At 44.0% G+C, this 18665-nt stretch overlaps 1 protein-coding gene across 15 annotated transcripts in view; it reads right to left on the reverse strand.

The window, feature by feature from the left end:
* Positions 1 to 529: 529 nt before the first annotated feature.
* Positions 530 to 18665, reverse strand: part of Cacna1e (calcium voltage-gated channel subunit alpha1 E) — a 488748-nt gene continuing 470612 nt past the window's right edge. For 8 of the 15 annotated variants that reach the window (XM_039091008.2, XM_039091012.2, XM_039091010.2 and 5 more), the window contains 5 exons: positions 16212 to 16335; positions 13488 to 13616; positions 12284 to 12464; positions 10654 to 10844; positions 530 to 8798 (listed from right to left, as the gene is read on the reverse strand). In XM_039091008.2, coding sequence (XP_038946936.1) covers positions 8256 to 8798; positions 10654 to 10844; positions 12284 to 12464; positions 13488 to 13616; positions 16212 to 16335 — 1168 coding nt within the window. In that variant the 3' untranslated portion in view covers positions 530 to 8255. The remainder of the gene's footprint in view (positions 8799 to 10653; positions 10845 to 12283; positions 12465 to 13487; positions 13617 to 16211; positions 16336 to 18665) is intronic. The other 7 variants (XM_017598915.3, XM_017598914.3, XM_017598913.3 and 4 more) reach the window with 4 other exon arrangements.

Below are 18665 nucleotides of genomic sequence, written 5' to 3' on the forward strand. Positions count from 1 at the left end.
TAGACTAAAAGAGATGAGAGTATCTCCTCAGGCATTGAGGAGGAATTGGCTTTCTCCTGAGGCTGGCAGCAAGGCAGGAGGAGTTCTTCAGTCATCTTCCTCCTTCAGAATGGAGGCTCCTTAGAGTTTCTTAATTGCAAAACTCACAGCTCCATGTACTGGCTATCTGCTCCTAATCTCTTCCCCTCGTAGACTATATTCACCTGGCTAGAAACTTGGATTTGTTTGTTTTGTTTTATTTTTACGTTTTTATTTTTTTGAGGAATCGGTTTATAGGGCAATTCATTTCTTTTCTTCCAAGGGAAGGATCATTTTTAATAGAAGGAAAACTTTTGAAGATCATCTTGTCCTGAGAACTTTAAGAATATCTAGAAGTACTTACAACTGGGCTAAACAGACCCAGACTTGCCATGATTACTGAGCCTGCTACTGTCCTTCCTATCAAGGCCTGGCCAGGCTTCCATCCCATGACTACTAATTCATCAGCAGGAACAAAGACAAGAGAAGTGAGGGGAATCAGGCCAATTGATTCTTTACAACAAGGTTTTATTTACTTTTCTTGACCCGCCCCCCCCCACAATAAAGTTGTTCATCTTTCTTTTATTTTTAATGGTTTTCCTTTTGGATCCAAACGAGCATTTATATTACAGGATATCCACCTGACCAACATGCACTGCTGAACTCCAGTGTTAGGCAAGATGCACCGATACTCGGGGTGGGCCAGCATTGGCTGCCATTCAACCACCGCTACTGCAGGAGTGTCAGGCTGGTGCACCCCAGTGGATGCTGCCCTTAAGGGGGCATCTCATGGGCTTGACTCACATGTTTGATAATGTGAGTGGCAGCATTTTTGACAACCTGAGGCAGAGCACCCAATTTCCATCTTGATCCAATCCTACGTGTTCATCTTCTAAGATCAAATCAAGGCCTTTCCTTGGGTCCCAAGGGATAGAGGGGATGACCTAGATATCTGTGATCACCTTCCCACAATGTTGGCCTTGGAGGTTAGTACCAGTGCACCTTGCCATTTGAAATCTATTCCCGACAAAACACCTCCTGTCCCCTTCACAGGCTCTTTCCCCCTCCTATGGCACATAGGCCACTAAGAAGGGTACTGTGCCCTCTCCAATATTGGCTTACTATATGAGTTTCTGAAGTCATAGATTGTCTTTGGGCTGCTGTTTTCTTCTCTATCTGTTGGGTCTGGAAAGGATGTTCATTAACCCATTAATCTTTTGGGGATGCAAGTCAGTTTATCAAAAGCAACCCCTCTGCATCCAATATCATGCTAAAGCTTTTACCCCAAATCTAAGTAAGAAGTAGGATACAAAGTCAAACATCTTTAAGCCTGTCCTCTTCTGGGACTTTTTTTTTTTTAATCTTCCATGTCAACTTTGTCTTTGTTCAATAGTGTTTCTCTCTTTCTCTGTACTCATCCCTGGTATGGAGTGTCAAACATACTTGGCGCATTAAGTGTTTCTCCACTGGTGGTTTTTCTGAGTGAATTCTAAATCTTGGACTCGGTGTGAGTGGCCTTGAACTGCTTTCTAACACCTCCGAGAGGGAAGTTCCTCTGCAATTGCAGCACTTAGGGTGGCTTTGTAGAAATTTCAGATTGTTCACAAAACACCAGGATAGAAAAACACTGACTAAGGTTCAACCTGCAATCTAAATGTACGCCCCTATTGTAGCCATTAAAACACTATGCCTATGTTTTTGCTAAACCCATGGGGATATGCTTAATGGCCTATAACTTCATATCAAAGGTAACTAAGACCAGAACTACTGTGTACTTTAATTGGCAGTTAGATTACACTATTTAGCCCTCATTTCACATTACCATTTTAAAAATTGATTAATGGCACTTTGACACATTTAAATGTTTTCCTTGTTCATCTCATAAATATCCTTGATAGACTTGCTTTAAGTATTGGCTCTTGGGCAATATAGATCATCGCCTATAAGACACAAGAATGATGCAAAGAAAACAACTGTCATCAAATTAGGTCCAAGTCAGAAGTGGCAGATGAGGGTGACGGCTTCCTTTTTAGTTTGGGGGACATCGTCTGAGAGAACCAAAGAGGAAGTGGCGGAACTATGTGGCCCAAGTTCAAATATCTCCTCTCAGAATATAGAGAGCAACCTATTCTTATCTCTGAGAAACTTAGAGGAAGAAAAAAGATAAAATTCACTCATATTTCCAACCCAGGCTGGGGAAGATGCTTAGTTAGTCTTTGTTAGTTGTTGGTTATTCGCTCTCTGACTTAAGTGTCTACAAAGAGAAGACAATGGTAGGAAGTTTGTTGGAGGAAAACTCATCTTTTCTGATTAGTGAAAATACCATGGATTAAAGAAAGGAAAAAAAAGTGCTAAGTGAGAATATGAGAAATAGAAGGCAGGAGTAAAGCAAACTTAGCCTCAGTCCATTAAGATGGAGGGTTCCTTAAAAAGATTAAATGCTTAGAGGAAATGCCAAGAATTTCCCAAGTCCTGGGTGGGATATAATGAGTGGGAGGTTTCCCAGCTTGACTCGTGGAGACCAGTGCTTTATAACCATTAACTCACAAGCCCTCGACACGCACACCAACTGGTCAAGCATCAGAATTTCAATTTCCCTAACAAGGGAAAGGAAATATATGCAACCTCCTTGCTGAAGGCACAGATGAGTTGTGAAGCCTGGATGGAGCGAATTATATTTAGCTTCCTGTGAAGTTCATTTGTCAGATTGTTACATTGTTTAAACTTATCTTCTTACCGAGGAATGCATTTTGTATTATGTATTGGGTAAATATGCTCTGAAATGATTCTGTATCTTATAATTTCCTTGACTTTGACTGATTCGGTGGGGAAGGCAGTTTTCCTTTTTTTTTTTTCATATACCTATGTTATATTTTCAGACCTTTGAAAGAGGGAGAGGCAGAATATAGGGAGACAAGGGTCCAAGGCCACTTAACAAGACAGAGGGTGGTCTGGATACGGAGAAAGGCAGATACAGTAACTTCAGGTTTTTGACTCAATTACCATAGCACTAATTTGATAGAAATTAATCTTAGGGGAAAAAAGCAAGTTTAGAACACTATACAGCACAGATCTATACTTCTTTGCTTTTCTAGAGTGGATCTGTTCCAAAATATTTAGATAGTCAAACAAAAACTACCAAACAGATAAAAATAAACATTAATCTCAATACTTTTACTTTATCTATCCAACTCCTGCAAAACTCCATAAACAAGAACTCTAAACCCAAGAATGTATTTACATAGTAGTAGCATGGCTTATTATAAAGTCTCTTTTTGCATCTGGAAGGTTCGGACACTAACCTTTCAATACATAGCATGATGGGAGTGTGTGGGCAGAAAGAAACCTATTAAAAATAGAAGCAATGGCCCAGACCTTACCAGAAATCCTATTAGACTTTGCTGAGAGCCCTCATTAAATGAGCTTGAACTTGAACTCTGTTCAGGGATGCTTTCTAGGTCCTTGGGATAGGTTGAACCAATTTGTAAATTTGTTCTTGTGTCATGTGACTTCTCTGGGATACACATGATACCAAATTAATAAAGGGGGAAATTCCAAAACAACAAAAAGAGTCAAGGAAAGGAAAATATGGCTGCCAGAAAGCAAATAGAGTTATTTTTTCCAGACTTTTACCCTCATGTAGTACATCTATGTACTATGGGTGTAGCCTGTGACAGCTGACAAATCACCCTAGTAATCTTTGGCCAGTGGAAAAGGTATAAGTTGATATTTGGAACAGATCTGGCTAGGATATTCTGGGTGGTTCAGAGGAAAAACTGCAAAAGGCTACTGATATAGATAGCACTTAACATGGGGCTGCCTTTGATTACATTCATGGATGAGTTGAGTCATAGCCCCTAAGTTAATTTTGTTTAGCTTTTGTTAAAAGAAGAGTCTCCATGTGGAGATATTTAAAGACAACTCATCTGAACTGAACCAGATTCCTTGGTTCTTGTCTGGGGTTAATCCATCACGTTGTGACTGGCCACTTACATGGGGTCCCCTGACCCTCTTCTGCCTGCCTCATAACGTATTCTTGTTTCTCTTGGAGTATGCAACACTCTGGGGACCAGGAGGGAAGGACACACACTGGCTAGGTGGGAGAGGAAATCCTTCCCAAGGAATGGGCTGCTTTGCCTCAGTAGCCTCAGGCCTGGGGGAAGGTGTTTCAAAACATGAGAGACATGGCCCTATTATAGTGAGAACTGTGGCGAAAATGCTTTCAAGTCTCAGAAAATCTCTGCACATCAGGACACAATCTTATTCCCTTCCACTGTCCACATTTCCTTTATATATGACTGCAACTTTTTCAATGTTATATCCGAGCTAAGAAATGAAGTTTCCAACGTCTCCCTGCTCTATCTACCTAGATACTCTGTCCAAAAATTGAAATAGACATTATAGGCTTCAGAAAGAAATGTAACACAAAAATTCAGGTTTAAAAATAAAATCAAAATTGCTTGAAAATTTTGTTCTACTCTGCCAAAGAGACCTAATTTCTCTGTAGCGATCCTTCATTAGGTACATAGACCTGGGCACACGCTTTTATAGTTCACTTGAAATGGTCTTGTGACGCTCACCTGGTGAGCTTCAGACAACACTTCATTAGAAGGAAGCATTCCCTAACAGCATGACAGAGGCAGTTCCCTCACACTTGGATTTAACCGTCTCAGGATGTGCTAACATGCAGCAAAGCAAAGACAAGGCTGGAAGACTGAAGGGGCCCTCCAGTTCACACAAAGAATCTGTGGTGGTGGGGTATGGATGTAGGTAGCTGGAATATCGGGCATTCTTTGTGTGGCCTCAGAGTAAAGGGAGGAAAAGGTTCAGAACATCTGGAGTCTGCTTCAGGGAAATGTGAATGGGCCCTCAGTATGGAGAACAAGCTGGAATCAGAAGGGAAGACTGCAGTAAAAATAGATTCCTTAGGTGGAAGTGTGATCTAACCCCCTCCCCTTGGAAACTGTCATCATGGCTCATGTGAAGCCTGGTACTAGAGGGTACATCCATTCATGGACAGGTGTTTTCCTCACACTGGCTTGAATCTCCTATCCTTTTGAAGCTGTGCCCTCCTACAGATAGGAAAGTAGGGACATGATGAGCTGTCTGGAGCCTTCAGAGAAAGGGCATGCCCAAGCACAGTCATACCACCTCCCTGTCTGGCTTCTTCTTTTCATGCTCCCTCTTCTTCTCTCTCTTGTTTTGAGGTTGATGAGGACCAAATGTTTTTGCAAGGGTAATGAGATCTCTGACTAAAGAATTCATGCTGTGGTACAGGAAGATGCAAAGAGAAGCATGATCTTGGAGAAAGCAGCTTCCTTTTAAAGAGAGAGAGAGAGACAGGCTCTGATAGCTAGGAGGGAAAGCCCTGGTCAGCTGCAAGAAAGGAAGTCGGCAATCTACTTTATTAGGAGGCAGTAGGAAACTAGAGATTATTATGATAATGTGTTTGTGACTTAACAAAATTTCTTTTATGTTCTGGTCTTAATGAAGGGTAAGTATTGTCCAAGGCAAAAGAAACCCAGGGTAAGTTGAATAAAGAAATATGTTTCTAAGTTCACCAGTGCTAAAAACAAAATTAAACCATGTGGTCAGTTAAGTGACCACAGCTACAGTACTTGCTAACTTTACAATGCTCGTGTGTGTGTGTGTGTGTGTGTGTGTGTGTGTGTGTGTGTGTGTGTGTGTACATGTTCAGGGAATTCAAGAATGTGGTAAGATTTCAGACTTAGTGCATTTAGTGACACTATCCTTTGCAGATGAATTCCATATCTGTTCATTGTGCTGCCAGCCCACATTTCTCCCATTCCTGGGATAGCAATGCCATATCGCTGCAATTGACTTTCTCAAACAACCATCCAACAGGCTTGCTGGCTCAGAATGTTCATCCTGTCACAGGCTTCCCCTAAGGAAAGCTGCATGTCCAATATAGAGGAAAGCAATTTTGTGCACAAAGAGGCCTATAGCAGCACTTTGGCATGGGATGAGGCTGAGCAGAGAAAACCTTAAAGACAGCACAAGGCCCAGCATCTGTTTTATGTAACAATCACATACATCCCTTAGGATCATGCTTGTATTCTTAGCTGCCCCTGAGCACACAGGGAGACGGCAATGGAGGTGGAAGAGGAGGAACTGAGAGTGAGCAGGCCTTAGGTTGGCCTCACTGGTCACCTGTCGTGGGACTACTTTGGTTTGGGGCTGACCATGGTTCCTGGAAGCTCCATCAATACTCAGAAGAGAAGGTGGAATGTGGCAGATGACTATGGCCATGTGGATGAACTTGGCTTTTCAGAGCTGCTGCTGCCGTGTCAGCCCAAGGTTAGAAAGAGTGCGACAGAAGAATAGAAAGGAAATGTCATATGAAAAGAGAAGTTTCTTCTAGGAAATGCTGCTCCCATGCAAGAGTCCCAAAGGACTCTGCCCAGGCTAGAAGATAAAGAATTAATCCACTGAGTTTTCAGTGTGATGGCCTCCAGTCTCACTGGAGAGGGTCCCGTGCAGAGGCCAGAGAGGGCAGTCCTGCCCCATACCCTGCTCCCAGGCATCTGTTCACCCACTCTGATGATACTAGAGAGAAGCTTAAGGAAGCTTAAGTGATGCATTCCACAGAATGGAGCTCTTGACTGCATTGTTGATGGGAGCGATTGCGAAAGGGTCCTAAGTTCCCTTGATGCTTCTGGTTTGGGGGATTAGGAATGACTTAGTGGCCCGAGGTTGTCTTCTACCCATCCTTTACTCTGGGGAGGGACGAAACCCAGGCCTGGCCCAGAGAACATTCAGAGATAGTGGGAGTCACATCAGAGCCTATTTTACTAAAATCAGCAGCTCAGGTCAAAACTGAGGTATAATTAATTATCTTAAAGCATCCTCATCAACTGACTCCCCAAACCCCAAACCAAGCTGTGTGAGCTTTGGACTCAAGGACTTCTCACAGGGGATCCCCAGGCTGATGCCCTTAGGGAACATTTCCCTGTTTTAGTCTACCAGACTCTCTCATCTTTACAGAAGTCATTACATGGTGACACTCTGGGACATGTGTTCCCTGCCCATTTGGAGAAGTGGCAGAGAACATGTAGTTGCTAATTCTTGGCCATTCTGGGCTTGGCTTAGCACCAGCCTTGCTGTCTGACAGAGGCCTGCTGCCTGCCTCCAGCTCACTGTGCTCACAGCCCTGTCACCAACACTGAGTTCCTCCTATGCTTGTCAGAAAGCTGAGTCTGTCTAGAGTCCCTTTAGTCTTCTCCTCTACCTTGCCCCCACTGTTGGGGGTTCCTTCTGCCTACTACCTAAAGGGCAAGGCCAAGAACTGCATGGGGTTCCCACACTGTGGCTGAACCCTACTGGGTTTGGGACCCTAGCTGTTGGAATTAATATTACCCTTACCAGAGCTACAGGCACCTTTGTGGGCCCTGGAGAACCTCTTTAGCCTATCTACCACAGCACCTACTGTGTGAATGACAAATGTCAGAGTGTAGACTGTACCCACCAGCACCTCCAGTTCTTTTTCTTTGACCCTTTCTTTCATGGTACAGGCTGCTGGGCTATGGCTTTTCTCACCCAGACCAGCCCTTGCTGCTGTTGCCACAGCACCTTGGGCCCTTCTACTCTGGCCCTTCTTTTCCTCCCTCCCATCTCCCAATAGCATCTAGTGCTCCTGACTTAGCATGTGTCTCTTTGGGGGAAAGCAAGCCCCAAGATAATGCATGAGATGCTGCTGCTGCTGCTGCTGCTGCTGCTGCTGCTGCTGCTGCTGCGGTTGCCCCAAGGGCAGCCAAAATGCAAGAGCTGGTGAGGAGATTCTTCTCCTGCTATTTCAACTCTTCCCTCACTAAGGTGCTGGGAAGTCTTCCCAGCTGCTCAGGGCAATGAGCTTAGACACAGGTCAGCCAGATCCTGTTGCAGCTTATTGAAAAGTGGGAAGGGGCAACGGAAGTCAAGCCACCTTCATGTCCCTTCTCCCATGGGAATAAACCCCCACATTCCTGTATTTTCTTTCCCCAGCAAAGAGGCAGGACTATGGCAGTGCCCATCTTGCAAAGGGAAATGATGCAATTTGGTGGGTTTGACTGGTTTTTCCATCTGTCTTTTACTTCCTCTCTTCTGAGGATGCATGGCGTCCTGTCCTTTCTCCATCTTCCTTCTCCCTCTTCCTCCCCCCCGGGCCGCACTGGCTTCCCAATTTGGTCTTGGTTTTCTCCCTGTGAGAGAAGAGCATGCATCGGAGGGGATGGCAGCCTCTAGCACTTATCGTCTTCTTCCGTGTCACTCAGGAGGTCACTGACAGCTCCACACATCATGCCAGGCCCAGGCCCCCCACGCCTCCGCCGCCGATAGTGCCCATTAGGCATCTGCCAGCTGTGCCGTAGGGGTGGGGCAGAGCCAATGGTATTGGACCGGCCCAAGCTAGTAGCTACGGCTGCCTCAAAGGTGAGTGTCTCCTCCTCGCCACAGTCTGAGGCGTGGGAGTCTTCATGGAGGGCCAGATAGGGCTCAGAGATGTAGTGCTGTGGGGAAGGGTGCTGGCCCTGCTGGGGGTGCAAGGAGTTGGAAGACTCGGTTAGGCAAGCGCTGTTGCTTTCCAGAGCTTGAGAGGCCAGTGGGGATCCACCCTCACTTCCATCAGGAGGTGGAGAGATGCCGCCAGTGTGTCTCATCAGGGAGCTGTAGGAGAGGAGGGGCCGAGGCTTTGGTGGCACAGGTGGGAGCTGGCGACGACTTCGTCTTGGGGTGCTGGTGTCGGAGATAGAGGGAATGGAGCTCTCACTCAGTGAACCTGTACCCTGCATCACCACGGGAGAAACATGACAGGTTAGATTAGGCACAGTGGGCCCTGTTGTTGATCCTAAGTTGTTATGTAGAAAGTTCTTTGAGTCTGGAAGTCTAGAGTAGTCTAAGAAGTAGTCCCCTGTACTACTCATACCCTGCAAGGGCTCAGGGATCAAATCAGTAGAGAATACATGCCATCTAGATCTCTGGAAATCAAGTTCAACAAATGATGCAGGTTTAGCAGGGCAGGGTTTCAGGTAGACCTGGGCATGTGCTCTAACTTACTGCTGTGACAATAAAATACCCAGGTGCCTAGCCAGGACATGGAAACTGCATATTATAAGGGCATAGAGGAATACCTGAAGATTTTAGGCAAAACAGGTCCCTGAAAGGATGCTCTGAATCCCTGTCTGTTTTGGGAAATGAGTTCTAAGCAAAAAGCAATTTTTCCTTTCCTTCCCTTCTGTAGTGGTGAATTGGGAGTCAAGTGGATGCTGCACTTGCCCAAGAGTTTTGGATTGGAGAATGAAAGACACAGACAGACAGACAGACAGACAGACAGACAGACAGACAGACAGACAGACACACACACACACACACACAAATTTTGATATGCCTTGACTAGCTCAATGATTGGGCGCTTCTAAACCTCCCTGTGGCTAGCAAGCTCCCCTCTGGTATTCCTGAGGTATCTTTTAAAAATCTATATTTCATCTCTGCTACCCCAGACCCAGTAGAGGAAATGGCCCCTAGGGCCTCTTTCCTTCTCTCTCCCCACCCCTTACTTGTACAATCTAAAATTCCTGCCCCACTTCCCTGCCCAGCCATTGGCTGTACAGCAATTCTTATTACCAATCAAAGCCTGCAGGTGGCAGGGACCCTCAGACAAAGCATTAGAACTAATCCCCAACACCTGGTTTTCCAACTAGAGGATCCCATGAGATCTAAGGTGTCTTAAAGCCTGTTTTCTTGCCTCTCTGTTAGGGATGGCTTGCTGCCCTTGGCTTCTACAGCCAAGATGCCCTTATCTATTGGCTTGGCAAATGGATTCCAGCACTGGCCTCTCAAGGTGTGTGAAATTTGTGAGCCTGTGAGAATCTTCTGGGGTGGGGTCCTTTCAGATGTGGAATTCTGGGTTTGACTTTTTGTCTCATTGAATTATTCAAACTCCCAAGGATTAGCAAACTCCAGGGCCAGTTCTGTTCTGCAATACAATTTGGAAACCACTATTCCTTAGGTAAATTTCTCTACTGCTATATCTCAGAATTGCTTTAACAGTCTTTTGCTCCTGGCTGACCATTTCTAACCAAACGAGTCTCCCATCTAGACTCCAGGAACTTTGAGATGAGCTGGGGTTGTGAGAGAGGGACAACACAAAGAACACTGTCACACAGCTGACATTTCGTGGGCAGAGATTGGGAATTAGCAAAAGATGGAGAGATGATATGTGCTCTTTCTCCTGACATGGCTACATAATCTGGAAGCGAAGTGCAGTTGTCTGACTTGCAAATTCTGGCTTGAGAGATGGATTATCTTTGCAGCTCATACTGAGAATCACACCTTATGGCTGAAGGGCCATCTTTATTTCTTAAGTCCAGCTGAATTTGTATATCTGGATACTGATGACAGGCATGGACTGACTTCTAGATATTATCTTACTTGAGGGTTGGGGGGGCATCTCATTTCTTGTCAATTGCTGTCACCTCTGAATCTGCAAGCATAGAATAGTAAGCCTCTGTGCTCAGTGGTTATTTCTTGTGAACTTCAGGCTCTGAGCTCCCAGAGGCTGACACGAGGCAATGGAAGGCCCTCCTAGTACAGTACTCGCCCTTCCCTGACCTGCTAGAGGTTCAACTTCTCCATGTTCACCTGTCTGTTGGGGGTTTGTGACCTTCCCTCACTGGGTGACCTGGACTGGCGACGTTCTGGGGACTCCCAGTCAGCCTGGGTTCCTCGCTCCTCAGAATTGCAGCGGGAGACATCCGGAGAGAGGAGATGCTTTCGTTCTTTGGATCGGCCTCTCTCCCTGCCTCCTGAGCGGTGAGTGTCAGACTTGTGACCTGTGAAAGGTAACAAAAACAACTGGTTATTGATAATCAGCCCATTCTGGTTTGATGACACTGAACTCCAAGCCACAGATTCTACCCCAACCAGGGATTGAGCCAACCTTGAATTGATTGTGTTCATTTAGAATTCAGTGTTGAATCCTAAACTCCAGTGCAACAGAGACAGGATGTACAGCCTTTGGTAGGTGACCAGGTTAGGACAGTGAGGCTCTTACTATAGAATGAGTATCCCAGAGATAGTTTTCTCGCTGTCCCTGTTATCTACCCTGTGAGGACACGATGAGAAGCGGGAGTCCCCACCAGACACTGCTATCACATTGAGCTTGTATTTCATGGCCTCCTGAACTGACTGAAGTACTCTGGTTTCTCCAGGCAGATCAACAGACAACTTAAAAAGGAAATGGGATAGCAAAGGGAGAAAATTCCACTTTTCCTGAACAAGTAAGTCTGCAAGGTACCACTAAAAGATGGGTACCAATGAGAGAAGACAGTTTTCTCTGTTTCCATTTATACAGATGCAGTAAACAGTGCCTCCGCCAGACGGCTCAGGGATGGTCTGTGTCCTGCGCATGACTTGAGAAGAAGGCCCACATGAGGAAGGGGATTAAGAGGGTTCAATGAATGAAATGCTAGCACACTTAATGTAATGTTCGGGTGAGAACCTAGGGGTTTAACTTGAAGGATCTCCACTCTTGTCTTCATGCTGCGGTCCCTGGCTCTCAATATGGGGAAGATCACTGGTTTTCTAGTTTGATTTCTGCATCTTGTGAAGTAAGTGGAATGAGATGAGTGATTTCTAACAGCTTCAAAAACAGTAAAACAGAGAGGCCTTAAGCGAACCCTAGTGTGGGTAAAACTGGAGTTGGTGGCAGAGCCTTTGTGGGGAGGGTGCAGATTCCTGTGGAATCTCTTGTTTTGTAAAAGGATAATTGAAAAACTTGATTAATCACATTGGCATTTGTGGCGAATATGGGGGCTTGGATCGGTTTCAGAATGATACTCAGAGAGAGCAATCATTTTGACTAGGAGTGTTCGTCTTTCAGTTTGTGTGTAGGCAGAATGAGCACAGGTGTGCCACAGTGTGTGGAGGCCAGAGGACTTGGTCTCCGTTATGTGTTGCCAAGTTTGAGCAGTGCCACTTTAGAGACAACAGCTGCATACGTGGTAATAGCAGGATCCATCTTGTCAGAGGAGCACTGGGATTATAGATATGTACTGTTGTCCCCCAGTCTTATGTAAGTTCTAGGGATTTGAACACATGTCCTCACACTTGAACAAGCTCTTTATGCATGAACCATCTCTCCAGGCCTTTATTCACTTTCTTAAACTCTGGTCTTCATCTAAATTATGTTCCAGTCATTTCTGATCCTTCCAAAAACCAGGTCCATCAGTTGCTAAGAAAAAGAGATAAATGCCAAAAATGACCCTCTCACCAGAGTCAGAATTCAGGCGGTGGGCTGACAGCCTCAGGGAGGAATGGTAACTTCTGCGTCGTGACTTGTAGGTGTTTTCACTGCTACGTTCCATGGAGAACTCCTCCAACCAGGAGGAATTTGAACGCTTATCCCGAATTGTAGAAAATGAACGTCGCATAGAGCTAGGGTCTGTTACCACCTAGAAAGGAAAAAAACCCCAGAGGAATACAAAGTCTAGATTAATTATCGAAAGGGTCTGAAGATCCAGACGTGGGACTGAAACTCTTGGGACCAGTGAGCTCTAACCCCTGGAAATTGTCACCTCCCTTGAACCCCCCTTGCAAAAACCTTGACTACAGAGGCTAATCAGGGAAAGGTGTCCTATGTAAGCTAACAGTCACTAAGAGTGGCTTGGATTGTCTCCTTGTTTTCATGAATAAAACCAGATGAGTCCACTTACTGTGCAATGTGGGCAGGCACTGTGTAAATGTCTCATAGAACTATCTACCACAGATGCTCAGTCAGGTCCTGCTGTAAATAGTGAGTCACTTTGAAATAGGTGACAGCAATTGTCCAAGAGACTATATTCTGAGGGAAACACTTTTTTTTTTTTATTTAACAGACAAGGCTCTGCCTTAGAGCCTCCTATCCCAGGCAAGCTTGCAACTTAACCACTAAGAAAGTGCCACCCTCCTGCCATTACCATCCCCCAGCACCCTACCCCCACAAACTCTGGTGGTTTGGATTGCCACAGGTGTTAGAACAGATCCACAAAAACTTCTTGTCTCTGTCAAAACTTGATGTAAGACAGACAAAGAAGCTAAGAAAACAGACAAATGAGGCGTGGCCTGCACTGGATAAGACAGTCCTGACATAGAGCGGTGTGTACAAATAACTCATGTGCCGAGGGGGCAAGGAAAGAGAAAAGGCTGGGAAAATACATAGAGAAAAACGCCTGTTGCTTGGCTGGTTGGGTCCTGAGAATGCTTAACCCAGTGCAGGAAAAGATATGCTAGTTTGCTGAGTAGACATTTGAAGGCAAGATTTATTTAAAACACAATATAGAGAAAACTTTTTCAGAGATGGTTCATGAACTAGGCTTTGTGTGTAGTTAAGGGGCAAAGGAAAGTTCAGGGCTTACCTGAAAATCTCAGGTATTTCATAACCCACCTAATAAAGCCTGGAATGCCACTGCACAAGGTATGTGGTGTTTGAGTTTTACCTGGGGATCCATAGTCAGACGTGGCATAGAGGATGCCCTCCCAGATCCCGCATGCTCCTGGGTGTCCGGAGGAAGGTAGATGCCATGGTTAGAGGACTGCACACTTTTTAATTCACTAACCTCTGGCTCCTGGAAATAAACACACAGCCAAGCTTGTGGGTTCCATCTGGTTGCCTCTCACCTCCAGTGGATGACTCAGCTCCCACTGAATGGCTCTTAGAAGGAGGACTGATATTTATGAGGCCTACTTGTAGGTGGGTGTATGTGTGTGAACACACACTGCATAATTTTACATGTGTGATGCTAGGAATCTCAAGTAGAAGCCTCTAAGTGGACTGAAGAGGTGAAGGCCATCTTTGAGACAACTTTTCAGGTTTTACAGCTTTATCGAACAAACATTTATGCTCATTGGATACTTTACATAGGTGAAATATATCTTCTAATGGGTATTATTACCCATTATTCTCTGAAGAATCATTTCATCAGGATTTGAACTAAAGTCACTAATTATCTAAGAGAAAATGTGTTATGAGTTTATTAGGTAAGAGTTTATAATTAAAGCAGCGGGTAATCATCTGTCAGAACTACCTAGTTCAGTTCAAAAGAAATTTAATGCAAAAACCACTTTTATGATTAGATATGTGATCATTAAAAAATTCAATTATGTATTTTTATTTAACTTTATAGATGCAAATATTATCACATCAACATGTAGATTACCTCATTTTAAAAGTAATTATTACATGTCATTTGGACTCATCACATTCCAACTGTTCACCAGCCATACATGTGCCTGATGTTACTGTATTAAAATGTGCCTCTACAAAGTGTTACAAGGTTAGTTAGGAGTGCGTTGCTTCTCAAACTTCTTTGTTATTTTCCTAGTTCAAGAATGTGAGTTACCATGAAGATAACTTGTATAATTGTATAAATATTAAAGCTACTTATGTAAGCACACAGAGATCAAAGAACATCTTTGACATCTGGAGGTTATTCTAGGAAAAAAATGTTGTTTTATACTTAGCTATTTATACCCTAAAATATACTGCATGAGTAGGTCAGTGCTCAAAGAAAGGGAAACCTAGGATGGATGGATGATCACTGGTGTGGCTGGGAAGAGGACCTTCCCCAGGCCATGTGATATGTGCACTTGAGGAAGCCACAGCATTTGTAGTACATGTGATAATGTGGCACACACTTCCAACTTCAAACAGATGTGGCAATGACATTCTACAGGTGTCAGGCGGCGTGAGACACACTCTATATGCACATACACAAATCATGGCCACGCCTCAGGACATGGAGCAGGGACCCAGAGGGATGGGCAGAAGTAGACAGTGGTGAGTGTGTAGCATGGCTGACACCTGAATTAAATTACAGACACTGGCACTGACAAGATGAACACAAATCTGAAAAGTTCTGGCACTACCTCTCAGCCTGGGAAACCCCACAGAAAGGATGAGGTAATAAAGTGTATCTGGGAGTAGGGGGAAAGACACATTATTGAGATTTTTCTCCATCACACCTATCAACTCGGTTGTCCAGGCATAAAGTGCTGAGAAGAATTTTCAGAATCAAATTATCCATATCCTTAGTTCCTAGATCTGAGTGCTAAAACAGTTAGGGGAAGAGGGTAATTATTGTCAGAAACTCTACCCACCCTCCCAAGAACATCCTTGAACAGGTTGTTCAGTATTCCAGGGATATCTGACCTTGCTGTCTTTCCAATACAACTATGCATGATCCTCTGTTTCAGAAGCCACAGAAGACAGAATTACCAAGTTGAGCTGCTCCTCAATGTGGAGAACCTACTTTATCATACAAATGTGCATTCACACATACACACACAAATCATCATCATCATCATCATCCACCCTGGTTCTTGGATATATGGTAGTGGCAAGAAGGGTTAATGAGACAAAAGAGAGGAAAAAGGTCACCAATAAATGTCAAGGAATAAGGCTCCGTTCACTTAAGGCTGGCTGGCTGTATAGACATTTGCAAAAGCTAGGTTTTGTCTTACTCTATCCAATCCAATTAGGCCTGGGAAGAAACTCAGAACTCATGGCTCCAAAACTAGGAATAACTGCAAAGTTGTTTAGTTTGGCAATCAACAAATCAGTAAAGCCCAAACTTTTAACTGGTGCTCTCTTCTCTAAGGTTGAACTGGACTCATTAGGGTTCTCAGAAAATTTACCATCCGGACTAATGGAAGACTTATCTTGGGGTCAGGAAAAGGACATTAGGGGCTTTTTGGAATGTATGTGACCTTGTGAAATTATAACTGAAGAGAAGGAATCTACCTGAGCCTGCACATAACAAAAGTGGTGGAGTCTTCTATATGTCCCATCAGACAGCAGCTAGTCATTGTTGCAGATGTAGCCACTAAGTATTAGAAGAGGTAGGCTTCACCCAAAGATGCTACAAACATTCTCATATTCCCATGAGCAGCACTTGGTAGTATAGCATACACTATGCTAGATACCACTCATTGTATCAGACTGCCTTAAAGCTTTCCATCATAGGCAAGATTTTATATATTTGCTTCAATATCTGGTCAATTAAAAGGGCTTAACCTGAATAAATATGTCTCCACAGGAGAGACGAGCCCTCCGGGACTTTGAAACCTTAAGAGGGAACATTCTCAGTGAACATGAAAAACTAGGTAAGAAGAGGCTAAAATTCGGGTGAAAGGGATCAGGAGATACTTCTGAGGTCATGTACTCGTTCATTCACCAGCGATTGCTGTTCCTGGAATTGTCCATCATCCGCTGGGTCCATACAAGCCAACTGGAATATTTCTTGAGGGGAGAGTGGACTCATTGAAGGGTATCCACTCCGACCACTCCTGAAAAGCAAGGTCAAATCCAGAGGTAATGAGAAACAGAAAAAGTCATGCCACAACTTCCAGTAGCAAGTCCCATCCCGTAGAAGACCTCCTCCTTGCAAGGGCTACCCCCTGGACTCTTAGCTGGTCTATAAATCTGTTGACTTGCAGGTGGCTGGTCTTAGAACAGAAGATGTTTAAGAAAGCATAAGAAAACATAGAAACTGGTGTTTTCAACCTGCATTTGGAATCATTCATCATTCTGCTGGCGACCAGCATATCTGTGACAAATGACATCATTTGTCACACTCAGCCATATGGAGGACCAGTGCTAGATTGTAAACCTGTTTCTGTTGAGTTTCCTCATTGGGCAGAAAAATGCCAGAGTTTAAACAGTGAACAGCTTGTTTAAATATTAAGCAGTCATAGTCTTTAAAAAAAAAACTCCACTTTCAGTAAAATGGTTTTACTGTGCCAGCATCCATGGCTAAGCTCAACTCTAGCCAAATCAGTTCCATGAACATTTGCTAAAGGGTTTCTCTGTGCTGTCCACTGTCACGGATGGTTTAGGAACTGGAAGATGACTTTTGAGGTGATGGTTGAGAAGCAAAGCCCCCCATGTTGCTTGCTATGTGGGAGAAGATTTAAATGACAAGGTAGGGAAAAACACTGCTGAGTGAAATATATGAGGAGTGGCACAGTAGATAGTCGATTGCTATCAAGCCGGTTTGGTTCAGCAGTTCCTATACAATCCTATCCATGATGTTGGTTAGAAGAAAAGGACAGCTGGCCTTTCCTGAAACATTGGTTTCTGTTGCCATTCACTGTTACCAATGCAGCAGCAGTCTTCTTTGACCTACGCAAGAATGCAAGCAAGCCTTCATGACTCTGGGGAAAGAGGGCAGAGACCAGGGCTATGCAGCTCTACTCTCTGTAAGTTGTGGGCCATAAGATGACACACCATCTCTCCAGTATCAGTGTCCTCCCTAGGGAGGCTCTTCTCTTAACAGTCTACTGCTGAAAACTCTGTATCTGATAGAAAATTAGAGGAGTGAACAAAGTTTGCTACTTACTTTAAAACAATCTATAGGCACAATCATACTAGTTTTAGCATTGAGTGAGAAGATTTGGACAGGAGAGAATCAGCTGTTGGGGCCCCTGACAGTGAGAGTGTTAGCTGAGTTTTACAACTCCCATAGAGTCATTCATATTGACATTATCTGTCTAGATGTCATCCATTATTCACTCATTCATTCATTCATTCATTCATCCATCCATCCATCCATTCACTCCTGTGCCTTCTCCTGAAAATCGAGGAAACAAAAGGGACATTGCGAGTATAGCATATGGCCCCCATGAGTTCTATAGAGAACAGTTAACTCTTTACTCAGTGGAGAAGACCTCCCCAAAGTTCATGTGTTCGAAATTCCATTACTGAAGTTATTTGAAAGTAGAACATTTGGAAGATAATTAGGACTGATGAGGCCATGAGCGCAGAGCTCCCATAGTACATTTCCTACTGTCTTCATCACAAAAAGACCCAGGTATCTGTGTTAGCAAGGCTATTCTGTCTCTTCACACAATATGATAAAACAAAAAGGGCCCTCACCACATACAGGCACCATGCTTTGGGCCTTCCCAAGACCCAACATTATCATCGAAATACAAATTCTATTCTTTATAACCTGTTAGTCTGAGGCATTTTGCTAGAAAAGCAGAAAAAGATATTGACAGGACCCTTAGAAACAACAACCTGGTGCTAAATAATTGGAACTCAGAGTAACAACCTACTTTAAAAATGGCCTCTCCCATGCTCTTATTCCTACCTCACCAGCTTCCTCTGGCATGCCTGTCCTTTGTTCCCAGAATTCCATGCATAGACTGTTATAAGGTTGCTAAATATAATTACAGCCAGGCTACATCTACTTCCCACAAAACTCTTTCCATATACTCTGGAGTCTTCACACCAAAAGTTATTTCCTTAAGAAAACAGCTTTGATCTCTGTCAGAACTCTTGAATGCCCTCATCTCATGCCATTGTTTTTCTTTCTGGAATTTATCACAGTCATACTTGAAAATCACAACTCGTTTCCCTGCCAGTTTTCTCATTTAAGGCCCAGCTCTCTGGTTATAAGCTCACTTGGTGGATGTGTGGTGAGGGAGCTCTGTTTCCCATGGTTACCATTGTAACCCCAAAGCACTCTCTAAATTAGTGCATGGCTCTCAAAACACAGATAGTTCTGAAGAACCAGCCTGTAGCACTGTCCACCCAAAGGCTTAAACTAGAAAGCACAGGGATTTTCTTGATTCCCTCCCTTCCTTACACTACATAGTAAACCTATTCCTAAATC

This window comes from Rattus norvegicus, chromosome 13 (genome assembly GCF_036323735.1).
Source record: "Rattus norvegicus strain BN/NHsdMcwi chromosome 13, GRCr8, whole genome shotgun sequence".
NCBI classification, from domain to species: domain Eukaryota; kingdom Metazoa; phylum Chordata; class Mammalia; order Rodentia; family Muridae; genus Rattus; species Rattus norvegicus.